The 22023-nt window shown below is 39.3% G+C and overlaps 1 protein-coding gene across 1 annotated transcript in view; it reads left to right on the top strand.

Moving 5' to 3' along the window:
* Nucleotides 1-22023, top strand: part of LOC103793026 (uncharacterized) — an 89036-nt gene that overhangs the window by 16143 nt on the left and 50870 nt on the right. Inside the window, exon 3 of the mRNA XM_078345776.1 lies at nucleotides 13338-13436. Coding sequence (XP_078201902.1) covers nucleotides 13338-13436 — 99 coding nt within the window. The remainder of the gene's footprint in view (nucleotides 1-13337; nucleotides 13437-22023) is intronic.

Genomic DNA, 22023 nt, shown 5'->3' with positions numbered 1-22023 from the left:
CTGAGCTCCCACTCATCCTCCTTCCTCAGCCTCCTGAGTAGCTGGGACTACAGGCATGCATCACTATGCCTGGCTAAGGTTTTATTACTTATAGAGACAAGGTCTTGCTCTGTTGCCTAGGATGGTCTTGAACTCCTGACCTTAAGTGATTCTCCTGCCTCAGCCTCCTGTAGACCATTTTTCTTGATGTGTAGGATGTGCCACTGCTTTGCAGGATGTCTAGAATCCTGGCCCTCTAAAAGCCAGCAACACAAAGCCTTCAGTCATTGTGTCAACTAAACTGTGCCCTCATATTTCCAAGACACCCTCTGGGAATGCTAATATTGTCATAAGAAACTTTGGGGTAGAGGCCCAGCCTCACTTAAACTGTTTTGGAAATAGCTGGAGGTGACCCTGCATTTTAGTGATGTCAGGATTAGCCAATGGAAGACTGTTTTAAACTTCATGGGACACCAGGTTTCTTGACTAATTTTGTTTTCTAAAGCAACTGTCTTCTGTTGCAAGCTATTATGGTCCTCTGGAGAGCAAAGAAGCATGACTGAGTTTTGGCTCTAGGGGATAAATGGGAGAAAGCAGGACTGGCAGACCCTCTTCCCATGAGCAAGTACCTAGGACTTCTCATCTCTATTGGGGTGAGCAAGCCATGGAAAGAGGATTTAGACTTTCTGCTCTTCTGGACAAATGGAGTCCCAATGATGTCATGTGTAAGAGTACATATTTGAGAGTAGGACAGATCTGGGTTTGAATCCTGTTTCTGTCATCTCATAGCTGTCTGACCTTGGACAACTTACTCAGTGGTCTGAGGCTAAGCATTAAAATGGAGATAGACCTAGTATCTTAGTACATTCCTGCTGCTCTAACAAAATACCTTAAATGGGATAATCCATAAACAATAGAAATTTATTGCTGATAATTCTGGAGGCTGGGAAGTCCAAGATCAAAGGTGCCAACAGATTTGGTGTCTGGTGTGGGCCTGTTCCTTGTAGCTGCCAACTTCTAGGCATCCTCATATGGTAGAAGGTAAAAACCAGCTTCGTCAGACCTCTTACAAGGTCTCTAATCCCTCATGATCTCATCACCTCCCAGATGCTCCATCTTCTAATACCATAATGTTGGTAATTACGATTCAGTTTAGGAATTTGTAAGGGACACAAACACTTAGACCACAGCACCTACTTAGAAGGCTGGTGGTAAAGTACAATGAGATCTTCATAAAGAGTTTTGCATTGTTCCAGGCACATAGTAAGACCTTAGTTAACTCCAGCATCTTAACTGTTGTTGCTTACAGTCATACAGTCATCTGTTGAGGGCTTTTTTCAACTTTTAAGTTCAGGGATACATGTACAGTTTTGTTACATATGTTAACTTATGTCATGGGAATTTGTTGTACAGGTTATTCATTACCCAGGCATTAAGCCTAGTACCCATTAATTATTTTTCCTGATCCTCTTCCTCCTCCCAACTTCTACCATCTGATCAGCTCCATTGTGTGTTGTTTCTCTCTATGTGTCCATGTGTTCTCATCATTTAGCTTGCCCTTACTCATAGCATGCAGTATTTGGTTTTCTGTACCTGCCTTAGTCTGCTGAGGATGATGGCCTCCAGCTCCATCCATGTCCTGGCAAAGTATATGATCTCATTCTTTTTCATGGCTGCATAGTATTCCATAGTGTATATGTAACACATTTTCTTTATCCAGTCTATCATTGTTGGGCATTTAGGTTGATTCCATATCTCTGCTATTGTGAAGTGTTGCAGTGAAGATACACATGCATGTATCTTTATAATATAATTATTTATATGCCTTTAGGTATATACCCAGTAATGGGATGGCCGGGTTGAATGGTATTTCTGTCTTTATTTCTTTGAGGAATCATGATGCTATCTTCCACAATGGTTGAACTAATTTATACTCCCACAAATAGTATATAAGACTTCCTTTTTCTCCATAATCTTGCCGGTATCTGTTACTTTTGACTTTTTAATAACAGGGGGCTTATGTTTGTGGGGAAGGGCATTAGTGACCACTGAGACTCTACAGAACAGTCCTGAGACAAGGTACAGCTCCATTTCAGTAAAGAAGGATGAGAGTTTTTCTAGAAAGTTATTGGGGAAGGAAAAACAAGCCAGCTCTGGATTATATTGAAGGGAATGTCTTAAACATGACAGCAAACATCTTTTCTCAAACCCCTAATACTTAAAATTATGTGCTTTTAATACTTCCTACTGAGTTCCAAAGAGGCAATATGATGATCACACAATAACCTTTACTCAACAGGAGGTATACAAAAGCTCTGCCATGAAATTCCAGGTTTTCTGTCTCATGTGACTTATCTCTAGCTAAGCAGAGCTAGAACCTATTGCTGCTCTGGAGGGCCCTGGAACAGAAATTCATGTGATTGTTTCTTATATACATGCTTTTCCTAAAAAGTGAATATAAAGATGTCCTTTTGCTAATGCAAAACAAGCAACCAGGTACACTCATGCAAACACATTTTCCCAGGACAAACCACAGAGAAAAACTGTTTGAATAGGTTTAATGAAAACATTTTTCCAGCTCAGAATTTCTTAAAGAGATCCAGCTTTCTTATGGAAAACAGCCCAGGATTCATAGAGAAAATATTGAAGTATTATTCTTTTCATTGATCCTTGTTGTTTTGCCAAAGAAGATGCTGGCTGTCTTGTTTACTGAAGAGAGGAAGAAAGTTCTAATCATATGTCTCTATCATTCAATGAGCAGTTGTTCAAATTTGTTTTCCTTTATAACAGTAGGGCAAGTGCTCTTCTTATAACTGTCTTAGTTCATAAAAACTTTAAGACAATAAAAAGATAAATATATAAAATAAATGAGGACTAAGGGGAAGGATAAATATGGCAAAGGTAAGTATGGAAAATGTATGCCTGTGTAATAAAAATTTGACTCTAGGCTTCCCAGTGACTAAGGCAAAGAGGAAAATCCTATTTGGTTATGTGATTTTTAAAAAATAAGTTTTTTAGGAAGCACTTAGTTGTCCCTCGTATTAAGAACAGAAGTGAGTTTTCTCAGATACTCATAAAAAGTATTTTGAGTCATTGATGACCAATTCCTCAAATGCCCTGCAGTTACTGTGACTGAATTGCATTGGACCTCTTTGTAGAACGTCCCTCATTCTTGGCATTTTGCCAAAGCATAATTCTATAAAGGGAAAGACATAACCTCCAGGCAATCTTCCATTTATATTATTTATTTTCAACTGAAGTTTTGCAAAATATTAAGCAGCACAGAGTTAAAGGTCATCTCTGATAAGTACCGGGAATGCAACTCTTCTCAGCAGATGGGAAAGCCCAAAGCCACAGGCTTGCAACGGTTCACCAAGCTGGGCACAGATAACATTCTCTTATAAATATGAAAAGGAAGCCCAAAGGTATGGGAGCTAGAAGAGGTGACCCACCTTGACATGGAGAGAGGCAAGTGCATCAAATAAGATAGATGTAGGAAGAAAAAAATGAACAATAATTTAATTAAGATAACTACTGTTCACACTTATGTATATTTCCTTCTTTTTTCCTCCTAGTGGGTAATGTTAACACAATCAAATATGCACACAGGCTGAGTGCAGTGGCTCATGCTTGTAATCTCAGCACTTGGGAGGCTGGGGTGGGAGGCCAGGTGAGCCCAGGAATTCAAGGCTGTGGTGAGCCGTGATAGCACCACTGCACTCCGGCCTGGGTAACAGAGCAAGACCCTTCCTTTCCACCTCCCAAAAAGACTAGGCATACAATTTTATATCATTTCTCACTCATTTAAGCAGCACAAAACTAGTTATTTTGTTTCATTGGGATCTGTAGGCTGCTGTAATATAATCCCCATTATGGCTTCAGACCTTCTATAAAATGTATAGTATACTCCCTGCCATGAGTAAGTGATGCTTTAGGAAAATTAGGAAAAGAGGCTTTTTAAATAGATTGAGACTCCGTAAAGAGACCAGAGGAGGATGTAGGAAGTGAGAGCTGAGTGTGGAGGGGAGTTAAGCAGAAACAGAGAATCAGAAGGGGGAATGACTTGGAGAATATAAGCCCCTAGAGAATTTACTAACCACTTGGGACTCCTCATGAATGTGGGATTAGGGGTTCAATTTGATCTCAAGATGGACAAAGTGCACCTTCTGTAATGTTTTTTAAAAATACATACATGTGTAAGTTCTGTCCTTTTATAAAAAGGGGTAGAAATAGAACAGTGGTGAGTTATGATAATAGGGTAGTAAAATTTGGCAAGATTTTTGTCTTTTAAAAGCAGCTTTCCAGAAATCACATTTCTCCATGGTCAAGAATTTCTCCTTTTTGTGGGGTGTGGTGGGTAACAAAAGTAATGTTTTATTTATTTATTTATGAGACGGAGTCTCACTGTGTCACCCAGGCTGGAGTGCAGTGGCCTGATCTTGGCTCACTGCGACCTCTCTGCCTCCCAGGCTCAAGCGATTTTTCTGCCTCAGCCTCCTGAGTAGCTGGGATTACAGGCATGAGCCATCACACCCAGGTAATTGTTTGTATTTTTACTGGAGATGGGGTTTCACCATGTTGGCCAACTTGGTCTTTACCTCCAGACCTCAGGTGATTTGTCTGCCTCTGCCTCCCAAAGTGCTAGGATTACAAGCATGAGCCACCATGCCCAGCCAGTAATCTGTTACTTATAGAGGGAGGCTGGTGTTTACACTCAAACCAGCCCCATATACAGACACTTCTTAATTATCTACTGCTTAGTTTAATTTCATGTCTCTCCTTCCCAGAATTAAAAACATTTCTGATGCTTAAATACAACCACAAACTCATTGAAGGCATGTCTTGAATGACCATTAGGTTCTGATATTCCTTCTTTTACCTTGAACAGATTTTTTGGTCCCCTTATTGTTTTGAAATGTGTCATTTTTTTCTTTGCTACTTTGAATTACCTTCTCTTCCAGGAAGGGATGGGTAAATACATTTTCTTCAATCGTGGTAGTTTTCTGCTGGCCAGATGTTGTGGTAAAATTCCACCTTCTCCAGGGACTAAAGTGTGACTATCTGATCAGGAGGCTAATCTTTTTCTCTTTTTATCATATGTGGCTTATAGGAATCAGCCCCACTGTGTATGATTGCTTTGTCCTCTGACAGCCTTCAGAAGTACTGGGAGGGAGTCTGTCAGTCGATTGTTTCAGACAATCCCTTTCTGAACTAAGAGATTATGTCTTCTAAGGAAATTCAACCAAATGTGACTTTAACCATCTCAAGTCTTCCTCTCCCAGTAAATGGATTTAAGTATCTGAAAAGACACAATGAAATTAGAGACTTCCAATTGATTTAATTAAGCAGCTGGGATGAATGAGAGGATGTAGTCTTCCTGCAGTTATAAAGCCTCCATTCCCTAGTATTCAGTTAATGAAAGAAAATACGTATTTTGATTTTTTCTTCTCTCCAACACTGCAAAATTTATAAGCCGGTAGTTTTACTACTGGATGTTGAAGTCTTATGAGGAAAAGACTCATTCCCTTTTTTATAACAAAAGGAATGGATTTTGTGTTTCTGGCATAACAGGTAGCCTGCCACTAGGCAGTATGTTTGCTTATTGCCCATCCTTAGGTTTCAGAGCTGTAAATGCAGTGTAGGTACTCCGTCATACAAAAGGTTGCTTTTCTGACAAATTCAGAATTTAACTGCAAGATAATTCTCTTTCTACATTGGCTCCGATTTTAAAGCCAGAGTAACATTTCCTTACTGAACTATATAACTGCTTTGAAAGTGTCTGATAGGAGGTTCTGGTGGTGATCAGGCCCCTGGAATTCTGGGAACATGAGTGGAATTTACCCAACGACTATGATTCTCTTCCTCCTTTGGAGCCTCTGGTAGTACTTCCTAGACGGACTTCTCCACATCCTTCCCTGTGTCCAGAGAATTCCTGTCTTTATATTTGTGGCTTCTAGAACTTTATCTTTGTTCATCCCTTAGTTTGGGTACTTAAAACCTCTGACAGAGCTGGGTTCCAAAGCATTTCACAGTGGGGTTTACTAAGTGCCTCACAGAGCCTTTCAAATGGAAATTTCCTCTCCTTCTTCATCAGTCTCACTTCCTCTCTTGTTTCCCCCTCTAGTCCTACCCCCTCTCTCCCCCACTTCTTTGCCCTCAGTCTCATCATCCTTTTAATTTTTATTTTGACCTATTTTTTAGAAATAGCAATGCCATGTAAAAGTTTTAATTAACAGTTTATACCCCCAATTTTATTTTTTTAATGAAAGGAAACATAACAAATCCAATTAAAGTCCTTTTTTGATGCTCAAGCCCCATTCTCTTCCTCTGGCCCTATTAAATATCTCATGAATCCAAAAGATTCATCTGATAGCTCTTTGCACAGCTGCGTCACTGGGAGCCTCATGGGAGGCTGTCTTCTTGCTTTAGGTAATAATGTATTGGATGGTGATTGGGGCATTGTGGTAAATGGGAGCAGCAGATAGTCCACAGGCAAATTTATTGAATATCTACTCTTACCCAGATTGTATGGACAAATAAGTAGATTTGATGCACCATGGATAAACTTGTGAGGAAGAATCAAGTGCAGGAGACTTTAGCAGAATTAATGACTGCTCCTAAATCCCATTTCCTTTCCAGGAAACCTGACTTCGGGCTTCAACATTCCTGACCTCATTCTTTATAGTTCTCTCTCTCTCTCTCTCTCTCTCTCTCTATTTTTAGATGGGTTTTAATGTCTACATATCTAACCCTGGCCTCCTGGCTGTTATTTTGATTTTCTAGCTATGTGATGGCTTGATTTTGATGTTCTTCAATCTACACCATCTCCAAGCTCTGCTTAATTTTGTTGAAGACACAATAAATGGGCTGGGATACAGTCTCCTCATCCTAGCCCATCAGGGCAAGCTTGGAGGTAGATGGAGTTTGGCTTTCTAACTGACTAAAAAGGTGACTGTGTCCCTAGATCTGCACAGCTTTGTCCCATTATTGTCAGTTTTCTGGTCCCTAAGGGTAAGTGGGGACCCAAGAAGCAAGGCACCAAAACTTAGCAGTGCCAGCGAACCTAGAGCCTGAGGTGTCAACATCAACTTGTTGCCTGCCAAGACAGATCTTAGTGGGAGACATGTTGAAATTGGCCACAGTTCCAAAGTTCTCTTCTAGGTCCTCTCTTTGTGTTGAGTCTGGGACCTGAAGCCACTGTCATCCTTGATAGTGACACATATAATGAGATTGATGATGCTGGGCTAGTGCTGGAGGTATGTGGGGACCCTCTGGCCCTGGCTAGGCTGGGTCCACCACCTTCATTATATGTGCAGTGATGAATTTAGACTTTTTATGAGCTTCTTGTTGTTTTGCTGCTGCTTCTTTTTTTTTTCTTTTCCTTGAGACAAGGTCTCACTGTCACCCGGGCTGGAGGCAGTGGCACTAACATGACTCACTGCAGCCTTTACCTCCTAGTCTCAGGCAATCTTTTCGCTTCAGTCCCCCAAGTAGCTGGAACTACAGGTGTACACTACCATTCCTGCTTAATTGTAGAGACAGGGTTTCGCCTCATTGCCTAGGCTGGTCTCGAATTCCTGGGCTTAAGCAATCTGCCCACTTTGGCTTCCCAAACTGTTGGGATTACAGGTGTGAACCATGATGCCTGGCTAGTTTTGCTTCTTTTAACTGTTCTTCCTTCAGCTTCTTTCCATTAATTTTTTTCCTTCTCTCTTTGCCTTGACTTGAGTATCTGCTTGGCGTTCTCTCCTGTGCTGTATCTGGTTAACTTGTCCTCTCAGCTGTGAATTGTAGTAATACATAGATGGGGAAATGAAAAATATTGATCAGCCTTGTGTAAAGCCTGCCAAAATTTTCATCATCTCTTCTCACGTTGACCAAATACCAAGGAAATAATATGATGGGTAATAGACTCCCAGAAGCATCTGAGATTCAAGACTCATGTTGTGTAGATGGTACTTGCTGTGGGGGAAAAGACTTGATTTAGTCTATGAAAAATATATAACTAAAGAACAATCTTGTCTTTGTTTTTACATATTTCCATTTTTGGCTTTCTTTGGTCTTATTACTCCCTAGCGATTAGACTTGTGATAAGTAAGGAAGAGTAATTGGTCTACTTTCTCTCTATGTTCTTAAGCCATCTCTATTCAAGATTAAGTTATAGTGTTTGAGGACATTTACTTGCCCACTTTGCATGCTTTTTAAGGGAAACAAACATAAAACATCAAACAAGGCTGAGCATGGTAGCTCACACCTGTAATCTCAGCACCTTGGGAGGCCGAGGAGGGCGGATCACGAGGTCAGGAGATGGAGACCATTCTAGGCAACACAGTGAAACCCCATCTCTACTAAAAATACAAAAAATTAGCCAGGCATGGTGGCACGTGCCTGTAATCCCAGCTATTCGGGAGGCTGAGGTAGGAGAATCGCTTAAAGCTGGGAGGCAGAGGTTGCAATGAGCCGAGATTGCTCCAATGCACTCCAGCCTAGGCAACAAGAGTGAAACTCCATCTCAAAAAAAAAAAAAAAAAAGTATCAAACAAAGTGAGAAAGAAATGAAAACTTTCCTCATCCTACTAGAAGTTAAAAGATCCTCAAAGTTCACTTTTCCAGCCAGACTGCTCTGTAAGTGCCTCTTCCTGGCAGCAGCAAGAATATTGAGTCAAATGTCACTGGAGCATCTGTCTGGATTCTAATGCTAGCTCCAGCATTATCAGCTGGGGGTCATGTAATCCCTTAAAAACCTCCTTTTCCTCATGTGTAAAACAGGAGTTGATGAAACAAACTGCCTTAAGTTGTTATGCTGTTAGTTATGATAGCAAGGAGGTTGGCATAGAATTAGCACTCAGGTGTGGCTGCCTCACAATCACTGTTCCCCTGCCTCCTCTCTTTCTGCCCCTCCTCTCCCTCCTCCGATAGTGGTTTACAACACAGCCCTGTCATGGCACTGCTTGCCTGCCATCCTGGTCCCGCCCATTCCTCCTATTTCATCCAGGACAGAACTGTCCACCTTTCTGAGGTAGTTTTTGCATCTCAGAATTGATGATGATGCTGATAATATACCCAAGTTCATTTAAAGTTGTAACAGTGCTTGAAGCATAGTAAATGTTCAATAGTTATTTGTTATTATAGCATGATTATTAATATTTTCTCCATGATCAAAGTCTTAAATCCCTGCTGAATTTCTGGGGTCTGGCAGAGCTGAGATGGGGGTAGGGCAAACTCTAAAGTTTAGATGAACAGTCAGCAGCTTTTCTGAAATGACAGTACTGTCTTGATTTGTTCTTTTAAATTTAAGTGAGGTCTCAGGTCATCTGGAGGTCCCTTTTATTGTAGCACAGTCCCCATATCTCCCTATTGTCCTGGGATGATGACAGTGAGATGGAGCTGCCTTAGGCCCCTTCACAGAAGCTGATGATCCTGCAAGGCCGCAGGCAAGTTCTTTTTTTCTGGACTTCTCCACCTCCCCGTCTCCTCTTGCTCCACAATGTGAATAGACTCTAGGAGCATCACCACTTGGGGTGTTGCCAGCCAGGCCCTTTGCTGTTTTAGAGTTAGTGGGAATTAGCCAGACAGTTGTTTGAAAGCAAAAACAAGATCTCAGGATTGGTGCTGGGGAAAAGCCAGCTTGTAGAGCAGGTGAGAAGTGCCCAGAGACAAATTGCCTGTTGTGTAGGTTGTACTGAGCTCATTTACATGTCGCTCCTTTGCTAGGCCTCCCTAGAATACAATCTATAGCCCATTATCTTTGCCCTTAACAAATGTAGACTCTCTAATCACACCAGCTTTTAGTTTGGCTGTTTCCATGCACTAATTAGGCTGACCTTAATCCATATAAGCTGTAATATTCCTCTGTGTGTCCCATGGTAACTACCCACCCCTTCCCTTTAGCATATTCAAACCTCCTGACTTGAATAGTAGAAGTTCAAGTCTAGCTCCCCCAAATCATTGAGCTAGAGCCCCTTTTCTACTCATGGCTGACAAGTTAATAGCAAGAGGTTCTCACTCTACAGAGGTAGTAGTGTGGTCAGGTTCTTTTCCTAAATTCTCAGGGCATGGAAGTGAAGGCTTTTCTCTTCCATCTTTTTCTGTAACATGGTGACTCAAACTGGACTCTTGGCCATAGCCAGCAGCGTCTGTGTATATTTTCTGAAATGCTTTAAATTAAAGGGTTATACAAGTCATTACCCCAAGTCATCAAAACAGCAATTAACTCAGTAATCATGAGATGAAGCCAGCTGTCTCCTTTGGGAATGTAAAATTGAAAACCAATGCTACAGTGTGCTTGGCTCAGCCATGAACTCCCATGAAGCACAACTAAATACTGCAAATGTAAATATTGTAAATATTTACATTTAGAGAGGCAATACACTAGATTGCCTCTTGGGGGAAGATGATTTGAACAAAGGGAAACAAATAGGAGAGTAAAAAGAGAAAGTATCCATGTCTAGGAGAATATCTTTACAAATAAATATCTACAGTTTTGTTGTTTATTATATGGCAGATTATTTATTATATTTAGCAAATTGAGAAACAGTGCTGGGTAAATTTCCCCTAGGAGAGTAACATCTTTGGCAACAATAGTATAGAAAATTGGGCTGATTTTGTTATGCATTCTGACTATATACAGTCATGCTCATTTTAGAATTGCATTTTGAGATTGTTATATTTTATATAAAATAAAAGAGCTCATTGCATAAAGAAGCTATGGAAAGTTAAAAAATATTTTGAGAACTTCTTCCCCAACTATTAACCTCATTATTTAACAATGAAAACCTCCATTTTTCTTCAAGCTAGAAGTCCCTATTCTCAGATCATATGACAGCAATCAGATTAGGGTTTTCTAAACAAATGAGTAGCCACAAAAGCTACAACCAAAGGCTCTGGCAAGAGATGTTTGCTTTTCTGATTACAAAATTAACATGTGCTTATAGATGATTTGAAAAATACATAAGGTATAAAAATAAACATTACCAATGTAATCCCACCATGAGACTACTGTTAATACTTTGCGACTACTACCTTAATGTTCTTACTTTGCTTTTTTGTATGCATTTTTTCATATGATTTGAATTATACCATAATATATACACTCATATTCTACTTTTATTTAAACTTCATTAGTGGTTCCTCATTTTTGAACTTTTTCTTTGAAAATATTTAAAGCAAATGTGCCAGACTATTTAATTGTACTCTTATTGAATGTTTTTACTAATAACTGATATTGCAGTGAACATTTTAGTATATTAATCTTTGATTCTTTGCTTGTTGTTTTAGGATATATTCTTAGAAAGAAAGTCAATTGCTTGGGCATATGAAATATTGCCAAATTACATTTTAGACAGATGATACTAATTTTTACTCAGTGTTTATGTGTGCTCCAAGCTCACGGCATCTTCAGTGCTGTTGAGTATTATTTTCTTCATCCAATGGTTCTCTGGCTTCACTTTGGAATCCACACAGGGGCAACAAACAAACAAATAGATATGTCTATGCCTGGGCTCTACCCCAAACCAATTAAATTAGAATTTTTGAGCAGTGGGATTGCCAATGCATCTGTAATTTTAAAAGCTCCCAGTGACTCTAGTTGATAGAAGGAGTTCAGAACCATTTTGCTAACTGGGTAAATGAAAAGTATTCTTCTTCAACACCCTTTGGTATTGGGGTACTTAGAACTTAAGTAGTAGATGTTTTGTCTCATTAGCTTGAAAAACATACTGTGAAATTATAGTCCTGGTGAAAAGATTTTGCCTCAATTGAATTTTCATATACATGGAAAAAATAAGGCCAAATAGCATGCCCTACCCTGCTATAGCCTTACCACATCGTCAATTAGTTATTAGAAAAGCTTTGCAGAGCCTTTTCTACTTTTTTATATTTTGTCTTTAAGTTTTATATTTGAAGTTCTTTAAGAAGTAGTAAATGCCAGTTGTCTTTCTCATCACTATTCAATTGATTATAAAATATTTCATTTATTTAGGCATTTTCAATACCAGGACATGCATTGTCAAATGCAAGAGTTCCTTCTGTGTCTTAGTGTGACAATTATTTACCCATATCTTATTGTTTGGTAGATTAAAATACCAAGGAAGACTATAATTACCTGTGACTTTGGCCTGCCAGTTTTGATGAAGGTTCAGTGAAGCTCCAGACATGATCTGAATCCTGCTTTTGATTGAGTTGGTCTAGGGAAGCCCTTTTCACTCATCCCGCTAATATATGCTGATGTGTACTGTTCTGTTCTTTCTTGAAATGATTTTCCTGTGTGTGTGAAATAAGTGAAGAGAATGTTTCCATCTCTCCTCTAGTGATCTTACTTCAAAATCTGTTGACAGTTATTTACTATGTGATCTTCCTAAAGCCTCTTATTTCCTCACTTCTATCATGCCTTCAGTCCTACCTCTTACTCTTCCCCAAGATGGAGAACTCCCTTGTGCGCCTGTCCAAATAGTCACTTCCCCATACTCTCTTGCAGCCAAAGAGTGGTGATATGACAAAATTCTGTTCAATTATATATAAACTGAATTCTACTGAGAGTTTTGGGGAAGAGGCTCATTTTCTGAATAAAGGCATAGTGATACTGGAACCCGCTTTCCTAACTTCTAGCCTTGAATTCACATGTGATGCCTGGACTTTGTTGGTCATTTTGCAACCATAGGGTAATAGAGCTGACAGAAAGATCAAGAGAATGGTGGAGATTCAGTCTCTGCCATCTTTGACCTGCTGAACCAACACTAACCACTGCCCACCTGCAGCTTTCTTGCATCAGAAAAATACACCCTTGGTTAAGTCAGTGTTAGATGGCTTTTTTGTTACTTTCAGCTGAAAGCATTTCTGGTTCACCCAAATATTAGTCAATATCACATTTAGTTATTGATTATAGCTTGCCATGTTTTATATATTCCATGTAAGAATGGAATTAAAAGGCCATGGTATTCCTAAATGGGATGAGGCCAAGCTACTTTATCTTCCTTTTATTATCTTTACCCTTGTGGCAATGCTCAGTCTTGGGCAAAGAACCAGGAAAAATGAATGCTCCTCAGTGTTGTCTGTTCCTGATTATGTTTCTGCCTGGTATATTTGGGATGTGCATCCTCTTCAGTCTCAGGTTTAAATGTGATCTGCAGTGTTGGAGGTGGGCCTGGGAGATGTTTGTTCTGAGTCCTGCTTTTGATTGAAGCAGGGGGAGGTGGGAGGTGTTTGGGTCATGGAGGTAGATCCCTCCTGAATGGCTTGATGCCCTCTTTATGGTAGTGAGTGAGTTCTTGCTCTGGTAGTTCGTGCAAGAGCTAGTTGTTTAAAAGTCTACCAACCCCCTCTCTAATATCTCTTGCTTTCTGTCTTGCCATGTGATACAGCAGCTTTCTCTTCACCATCCACCATGACTGCAAGCTCCTTGAGGTCCTCACCAGAAGCAGATGCCAGCAGCACACACTTCCTATACAGCCTGCAGAACTGTAAGCTAAAATAAACCTCCTTTCTTTACAAATTATCCAGTCTCAGGTGTTCCTTTATAGCAATGAAAATGGACTAACAAAGAAAATTGGTGCTAATGAATGGGTTGTTGCTATAAAGATACCCAAAAATGTTGAAGCAGTTTTGGAACTGGGTGATGGGCCGAGGTTGGAAGAGTTTGGAGGGCTCAGATGAAGTCAGGAATCTGAGAGAAAGTTTGAAACTTCTTAGACACTGTTTAAATGGTTGTGACAAAAATTCTGACATAAATATGAACAGTGGAGGCTGGGCTAATGAGGCCTTGAATGGAAACATGGAGCTAAGTGGGAACTGAAGCATAGATGACCTATGTTATGCCCTAGAAAAGAACATGACTGCACTGTGCCCATAACCTAGAGTTTGTGGAAGCTTGAGCTTAAGAGTCATGACCCAGGATATCTGGTTGAATACATTTCTTAGCAGCAAAGCATTCAAGAAGTAGTGTGGCTGTTTCTTACAGCATATGATAAGATATGGGAGTAAAGGAATAACTTAAAGTGAGAACTTATATTTAAAAGGGAAGCAGAGCATAAAAGTTTGGAAAATTTGCAGCTTCATCATGTGATAGAGAAGGAAAGAGCATTTTCAGGCAAGGAACACAAGCAGGCTATGAAGCAATAACTCGCTAGAGACTTTAGCATGACTCAATGGGAATCAAGTGCTAATATTTATGACAATGAGAAAAGGGCCTTGAAGGCATTTCAGAGATGTGATTGGCCCCATCACCGGACCAGGGGCCTAAGAGGAAAAAATGGTTTCAGGGACCTGGTTCTGTGTCCTGCTGCCCTGGTCATCCTTGGGATTCTGCTCCCCGCATCCAGACTACTGTTCCAGCCATGGCTCAAAGGGTTCCAGGTACAGCTGGGGATACCACTCCTGAGAGCACAAACTGTAAGTCTTGGCAGCTTCCGCATGTTGTTGAGTCTGCAGGCACACAAAATGCAAACATGAAAGAGGCTTGGCAGATTCTCCCTAGATTTCAGATGTATCAGAAAATCTGGGTGCCTAGGCAGAAGCCTGCTCCAGGGGTGGAACCCTACAAAAGGCCCCTACTGGGGTAGTGCCAAGAGGAAAGGTGGGGTTGGAGCCCTCACACAGAGTCCCCACCAGGGTATTGCCTAGTGGAGCTGTGAGAACAGGGCTGTCACTCTCCAGACACCAGAATGGTAGAGCCACTGGCAGCTTGCACCATCAGCATGAAAAGGCTGCAGGTACCAGATTTCAACCTGTGATGGCAGCCACAGAGGCAGAGCTGCCCAAGGCCTTGGGAGCCCACCTGTTGCCCTAATGTGTCCTGCATGAAGGACATGGAGTCAAAGCAGGTTATGTTGGAGCTTTAAGATTTAATGAATACCCTGCTGGGTTTCAGACTTGCATGGGGTTTGTCACCCCCTTCTTTTTGGCTGATTTTTTCCTTTGGAACGAGAATGTCTACCCAATGCCTGTACCACCATTGTATCTTGGGAGTAAATAACTTGTTTGGATTTTATAGGCTCATGGGTGGAAGGAACTTGGCCTTAAGTCTCAGGTGAGACTTTGGACTTTGAGGTAATGCTGGAATGAATTAAGACTTTGGGGGAGTATTGGGAAGGGTATTTTACAATGTGAGAAAAACCTGAGATCTGGAGGGCCAGGGCCAGAATGATACAGTTTGAATGTATTTCCCCTCCACACCTCATGCTGAAATGTGATCTCCAATGTTGGAGGCAGGCCTGATGGGAGGTGTTTGAGTCATGGGGACAGATTCCCTATGAATGGCTTGGTGCCATTCCCACAGCAATGAATGAGTTCTTGCTCTAGTGGTTCAAGCAAGATCTAGTTGTTTAAAAGAGCCTGGCACCTGGCCCTGCCTTATTTCGTCTCTCAAGGTATGATACACTGGCTCCCTCTTTGCCTTCCTCCATGGTTGTAGTTAGCTCCCTGAGGCTCACACCAGAAGCGGATACCAGCACCACATTTCCTGTACATCCCACGTAACAGCCAAAATAAAACTCTTTTCTTTATAAATTACCCAGTTTCTGGTATTCCTTTACAACAATAAAAACTAATTAGCACACTGCCTTATTTCAGTGTATCACCTTGCTTCAGCCTAAAGCTATGTGGGCTTAATTCAAGTAGGAACAAGCGGTGGAGAATGATTGTCTATAACAACTTCTACAAACTTTCAGCCTTGAATTGTGGCCCACAAACATAAAGAATTATAGGTATTTATTTCCTAATTACCATTGCTTCTTGTGGATATCTCTCCTCTAAGTCCTGGCATGACGAGAAGGCTGATGTCTAAGGCAGGATCTTGGTACCTCTTGCCATCTAACTATCATTATACTACTCTGATTTTGACGCAACAATGATTGCCACAGTTTTGGTAATGAATGTAATTTGAGGTTACATATATTTATTCTGTGCTGGCAACTCTTATGCCAGTGCCTTAATTGGTTTTGTTGGAGTGAGGTCAAAGCCTTGGGTATATAGAGCAATTAATACATTTCGGCATTTTGCATCAATCACTGGAGGTTCATCAATTTTTGATCAACTATGTTATGTACACATTTACTGAACACCGGTTGTTATGGTTTATGTGCTTTCAACTGAGAGATGGCCAAGAAAATGCAAATTGCTTGAAGTTAAAGAGAAATCTATCAAATCTTCAGTCATTGCTACAATAGCTAAGTGTTGAACCAAGTTGGAAAATAAAGGCAAATTTAACCTCTTACCTCTGTATAATAATCAGAAGCTTCACCTAGTCCAAATTTTTAGGTGAGAGATTTTCAGATGGATTTTGCATTTTTTTTTTTGGCTGTGCACTACTTGTTTCTCTTAAGATATGGAGGAATACACAGAACTGGTCAGCATTTTGCCACTACATAAGCCTTAATCATCTTAAATATGTGAAAGTAAAAGGCAAAAATATACAATTATAATTCTGAGCTTGAACTAAAATACTGAAAGAAAGATTTGGTTTATTTGTGACCAAGAATCACAATTTCATCTTCTTTTTCAAATGTAACATGTAGTGGGCCATGAAAACAGTTATGAAAAAGAGCTTTCTTTGAAGCCTAACTCATAGTACTTGCTTACTGGTGCACACTCTTAATATAACTTTGTCATCATGATTCTAGCTCCACCTGATTTGAACAGAAACTGATGATGGGTAGAAGGGAGCCTTGTAGAATGTTGTTTCCTACCAGAGTATCCAAAAAACGGTTGTAAAGAAAAACCCAAGTAGATCCTTTGCAGACTGACACTTTTTAAAAAATTCTTATATCTATGTTTCTGTTATTGGGGTACAGGTGGTATTTGGTTACATGAGTAAGAATTTTAGTGGTAATTTGTGAGGTTTTGGTTCACCCATCACCCAAGCAGTATACACGGCACCATATTTGTAGTCTTTTATCACTCGCCCCCCTCCCACTCTTCCCTGCCAAGTTTGCAAAGTCCACTGTATCATTCTTATGCCTTTATGTCCTCATAGCCTAGCCTCCGCATATCAGTTAGAACATTCAGTGTTTGATTTTCCATTCCTGAGTACTTCACTTAGAATAATAGTCTCCGGTCTCATCCAGGTCACTGCAAATGTTTTTAATCCATTCCTTTTTATGGCTGCATAGTATTTCATTATATATGTAAAGTTTCTTTATCCATTTGTTGATTGATGGGCATTTGGATTGGTTCCATGATTTTGCAATTGTGAATTGTGCTGCTATAAACTTGTGTGTGCAAGTATCTTTTTTGAGTCATGTCTTCTTTTCCTCTGGGTAGGTACCCAGTAGTGGGATTGCTGGATCAAATGGTAGTTCTACTTTTAGTTCTGTCAGGAATCTCCACACTGTTTTCCATAGTGGCTGTACTAGTTTACCTTCCCACCAGCAGTGTAGAAGTGTTCCCTGATCACTGCATCCACACCAACATCTCCTTTTTTTAATTTTTTTGATTATGGCCATTCTTGCAGTAATAAGGTGATATCATATTGTGGTTTTGATTTGCATTTCCCTGATCATTAGTTATGTTGAGCATTTTTTCATATGTTTGTTGCCCATTTGTATATCTTCTTTTGAGAATTGTCTACTCATGTCTTCAGGCCACTTTTTGATGGGATTGTTTGTTTGTTTTTGCTGATTTCTTTGAGTTTGTTGTAGATTTTGGATATCAGTCTTTGAAGATTTTCTCCCACTCTGTGGGTCATCTGTTTACTCTGCTGACTGTTCCTTTTGCCATGCAAAGACTCTTTAGTTTAATTAGGTCCCAGCTATTTGTCTTTGTTTTTATTGCATTTGCTTTTGAGTTCTTGGTCATGACATCCTTGCCTAAGCCAATGTCTAGAAGAGTTTTTCCAATGTTATCATCTAGAGGTTTTATGGTTTCAGGTCTTAACTTTAAGTCCTTAATCCATCTTGAGTTAACTTTTGTATAAGGTGAGATATGAGGATCTAGTTTCAATCTCCTACATGTGGCTAGCCAATTATTCCAGCACCATTTGTTGAAAAGGCTGTCCTTTCCCCAGTTTTTGTTTTTGTTTACTTTGTTGAAATTCAGTTGGCTATAAGTATTTATATTTATTTCTGGGTTCTCTATTCTGTTCCATTGGTTTATGTGCCTATTTTTATATGATTACCACACTGTTTTGGTGACTATCGCCTTATAGTATAGTTTGAATCAGGTAGCGTGATGCCTCCAGATTTGTTCTTTTTGCTTAGTCTTGCTTTGGCTATGTGGGCTCAGTTTTGACTCCTTATAAATTTTAGAATTGTGTTTTCTAACTTTGTGAAGAATGATGTTGGTATTTTTATGGAGATTGTGTTTTTGGTAGTAAACCTTTTCATAATGTTGACTGTACCCATCCATGAGCATGGGATGTGTTTCCATTTGTTTGTGTAATCTATGATTTCTTTCAGCAGTATTTTGTAGTTTTCCTTGTAGAGGTCTTTTGACTCCTTTGTTAGGTATATTCCTAAGTTTTGTGTGTTTTTTTTTTTTTTTTTTTTTTTTGCAGCTATGTAAAAGGTGGTGAGTTCTTGATTTGATTCTCCACTTGGTCACTGTTGGTATATAGAAGAACTACTGATTTGAGTACACTAATCTTATATCTGGAAACTTTGCTGAATTCTTTTATCAGTTCTAGGAGCTATCTGGAGGATTCCTAAGGGTTTTCAAGGTAAAGGATCATATTGTCAGCACACAGCAACAGTTTGACTTTCTTTTTACTAGTTTGGATGTCCTTTATTTCTTTCTCTTGTCTGATTGCTCTGGCTAGTACTTCCAGTACTATGTTGAAGAGGAGTGGTGAGAATGGGCATCCTTGTCTTGTTCCCATTCTCAGAGGGAATGCTTTCAACTTTTCCCCATTCAGTATCATATTGGCTGTGGGTTTGTCATAGATGACTTCTATTACGTTAAGGTATGTCCCTTGTGTGCTGATTTTGCTGAAGGTTTTAAACATAAAGGGATGTTGGATTTTGTCAAATGCTTTTTCTGCATATATTGAAATGGTCATTTGATTTTTGTTTTTAATTCTATTTATGTGGTATATCACATTTATTGACTTGGGTATATTAAACCATCCCTGCATCCCTGGTATGAAACCCACTTTATCATGGTGGATTATCTTTTTGATATGTTGTTGGATTTGGTTAGCTAGTATTTTGTTAAGGGTTTTAGCATCTATGTTCATCAAGAATATCAGTTTGTAGTTTTCTTTTTTGGTTGTATCCTTTCCTGTTGGAATTAGGGTGATGCTGACTTCATAGAATGAATTAGGGAGAGTTCCTTCTTTCTTTATCTTGTGGAATAGTGTCAAAAGGATTGGTACCAATTTTTTGAACATCTGGTAGAATTCTGCTGTGAATCTGTCTAGTGCTGGACCTTTTTTTGTTGGTAATTTTAAAATTACCATTTCAGTCTCAGTACTAGTTATTGATCTGTGCAGGGTGTCTATTTCTTCCTGATTTAAACTAGGAGGGTTGTATTTTTCTAGGAATTAATCCATCCTTTCTAGGTTTCCTAATTTATGTGTGTAAAGGTATTCATATTAACTTTGAATGATCTTTTGTATTTCAATGGTGCCAGTTGTAATATCTCCTGTTTCATTTCTTAGTGAGGTTATTTGGATTTTCTCTCTTCTTTTTTTGGTTAATCTTGCTAATAGTATATCAATTTTATTTCTCTTTTCAGAGAACCAGCTTTTTGTTTCATTTATTTTTTGTATTTTGTTTGTTTCTATTTTATTTAGTTCTTCTCTGATCTTGGATTTCTTTTTTTCTGCTGGGTTTGCTTTTGGTTTGTTCTTGTCTGTCTAGTTTCTTGAGATGTGACTTAGATTGTCTGTGCTCTTTCAGACTTTCTGATGTAGGTGTTTAGGGCTATGAACTTTTCTCTTAGCACTGCATTATCTATATTCCAGAGGTTTTGATATGTTGTGTCATTATTGTTATTTAGTTTAAAGAATTTTTAAATTTCCATCTTAATTTTGCTTTTGACCCAATGCTTATTCAGGAGCAGATTATTTAATTTCCATGTATTTATGTGATTTTTAAGGTTACTTTTGGAGTTGATTTCCAGTTTTATTCCACAGTGATCCGAGATAGTGCTTGATATGATTTCAATTTTTTTTCAGGCTATTGAGGCTTGTTTTATGACCTATCATGTGGCCTATCTTAGAGACAGTTTCATGGGCTGTTGAATAGAATGTGTATTCTGCAGTTGTTGGATAAAATGTTCGCTATATATGTATATCTGTTAAGTCCATTTGTTCCAGGGTATAGTTTAAGTCCATTGTTTCTTTGTTGCCATTGGTCTTGATGACCTGTCTAGTGCTGTCAGTGGAGTACTGAAGACCCCCACTATGACTGTGTTGCTGTCTATCTCATTTCTTAGGTCTATTAGTAATTGTTTTATAAATTTGGGACCTCCAATGTTAGGTGCATATGTGTTTAGGATTATGATATTTTCCTGTTGGACAAGGCCTTTTACCACTATATAATGTCACTCTTTGTCTCTTTTAGGCACTGTTGCTTTAAAATTTGTTTTATCTGATGCAAGAATAGCTACTCCTGCTTGATTTTGGTTTCCATTTGCATGAAATGCCTTTTTGCACCCCTTTCCTTTAAGTTTCTGTGAGTCCTTATGTGTTAGGTGAGTTTCTTAAAGGCAGAAGATAGTTGGTTGGTGAGTTCTTATCCATTCTGTGGTTCTTTATCTTTTAAGTGGAGCATTTAGGTCACTTGCATTCAGAGGTAGTATTGAAATGTGAGGAACCATTGCACTAATCTTGCTCTTTGTTGCCTGTGTACTTTGTTTTTGTTTGTTTTTTGTTTTTGTTTTTTAACTTTCGTTTTTGTTTCATGGGTTCTGTGTGATTTGTGCTTTAAAGAGGTTCTGTTCTGAAGTCTTTCCAGGATTTGGAGCTCCTTTTAGCAGTTCTTATAGTTGTGGCTTGGTAATGGTGAATTCTCTCAACATTTGTTTGCTTCAAAATGACTGCATCTTTCCTTCATATATGATGCTTAGTTTCACTGGATACAAAATTCTTGGCTGATAATTGTTTTGTTTGAGGAGGCTGAAGATAAGGCCCTAATTTCTTCTAGCTTATAGGGTTTCTGCTGAGAAATCTGATGTTAATCTGATAGGTTTTCCTTTGTAGGTTACTTAGTGGTTTTATCTCACAGCTCTTAGGATTCTTTCCTTCACCTTAAGTTTGGATAACCTGTTAACACTGTGCCTAGGCACACTGAGTCTTCTTGCCATGAATTTCCCAGGTGTCCTTTGTACTTCTTGTATTTGGATATCTAGGTCTCTAGCAAGACTGGGGAAGTTTTTCTCAATTACTCCCCCAAATATGTTTTCCAAGCTTTTAGAACTGGTTTTTTTCTCAGGAACACCGGTTATTCTTTGGTTTGGTCGTTTAACATAATCCCAGATTTCTTGGAGGCTTTGTTCATATTTTCTTATCCTTTTTTTTGTCTTTGTTGGACTGGGTTAATTAAAAGACCTTGTCTTCGAGCTCTGAATTTCTTTCCCTTAATTGTTCTATTCTTTTGTGAGATTTTCCAGAGAATTTCGCATTTCTAAAAGCATGTCCAAAGGTTCCTGAATTTTTGATTGTTTTTTCTTTAAGCTATCTATTTTGTTGAATATTTCTCCCTTCACTTCTTGTATCATTTTTTGGATTTCCTTGCATTGGGCTTTGCCTTTCTCTGGTCCCTTCCTGTTTAGCTTAATAACTAACCTCCTGAATTCTTTTTCAAGTAAATCAGGGATTTCTTCTTGGTTTGGATCCATGGCTGCTGAACTAGTGTGATTTTTGGGGGGTGTTGATGAGCCTTTGGTAATATGTTTTATCGTATTTCCAAAGTTGGTTTTCTGGTTCCTTCTCATTCGGGTAGACTCTGTCAGAGCGAAGTTCTAGGGCTGTTGTTCAGATTTTTTGTCCCACAGGGTTTTCCCTTGATGTAGTTCTCTCCCCCTTTTCCTGTGGATCTGGCTTCCTCTGCAGTGATTGTTGTTTCTCTTCTGGGTCTAGCCACCCAGTGAGTCTACCTGGCTCTGAGTTGGTAC

This window comes from Callithrix jacchus, chromosome 1 (assembly GCF_049354715.1).
Source record: "Callithrix jacchus isolate 240 chromosome 1, calJac240_pri, whole genome shotgun sequence".
NCBI classification, from domain to species: Eukaryota; Metazoa; Chordata; class Mammalia; order Primates; family Cebidae; genus Callithrix; species Callithrix jacchus.
Note: the sequence above shows the minus strand (reverse complement) of the source record. Positions and strands in the feature narration are given on the sequence as shown.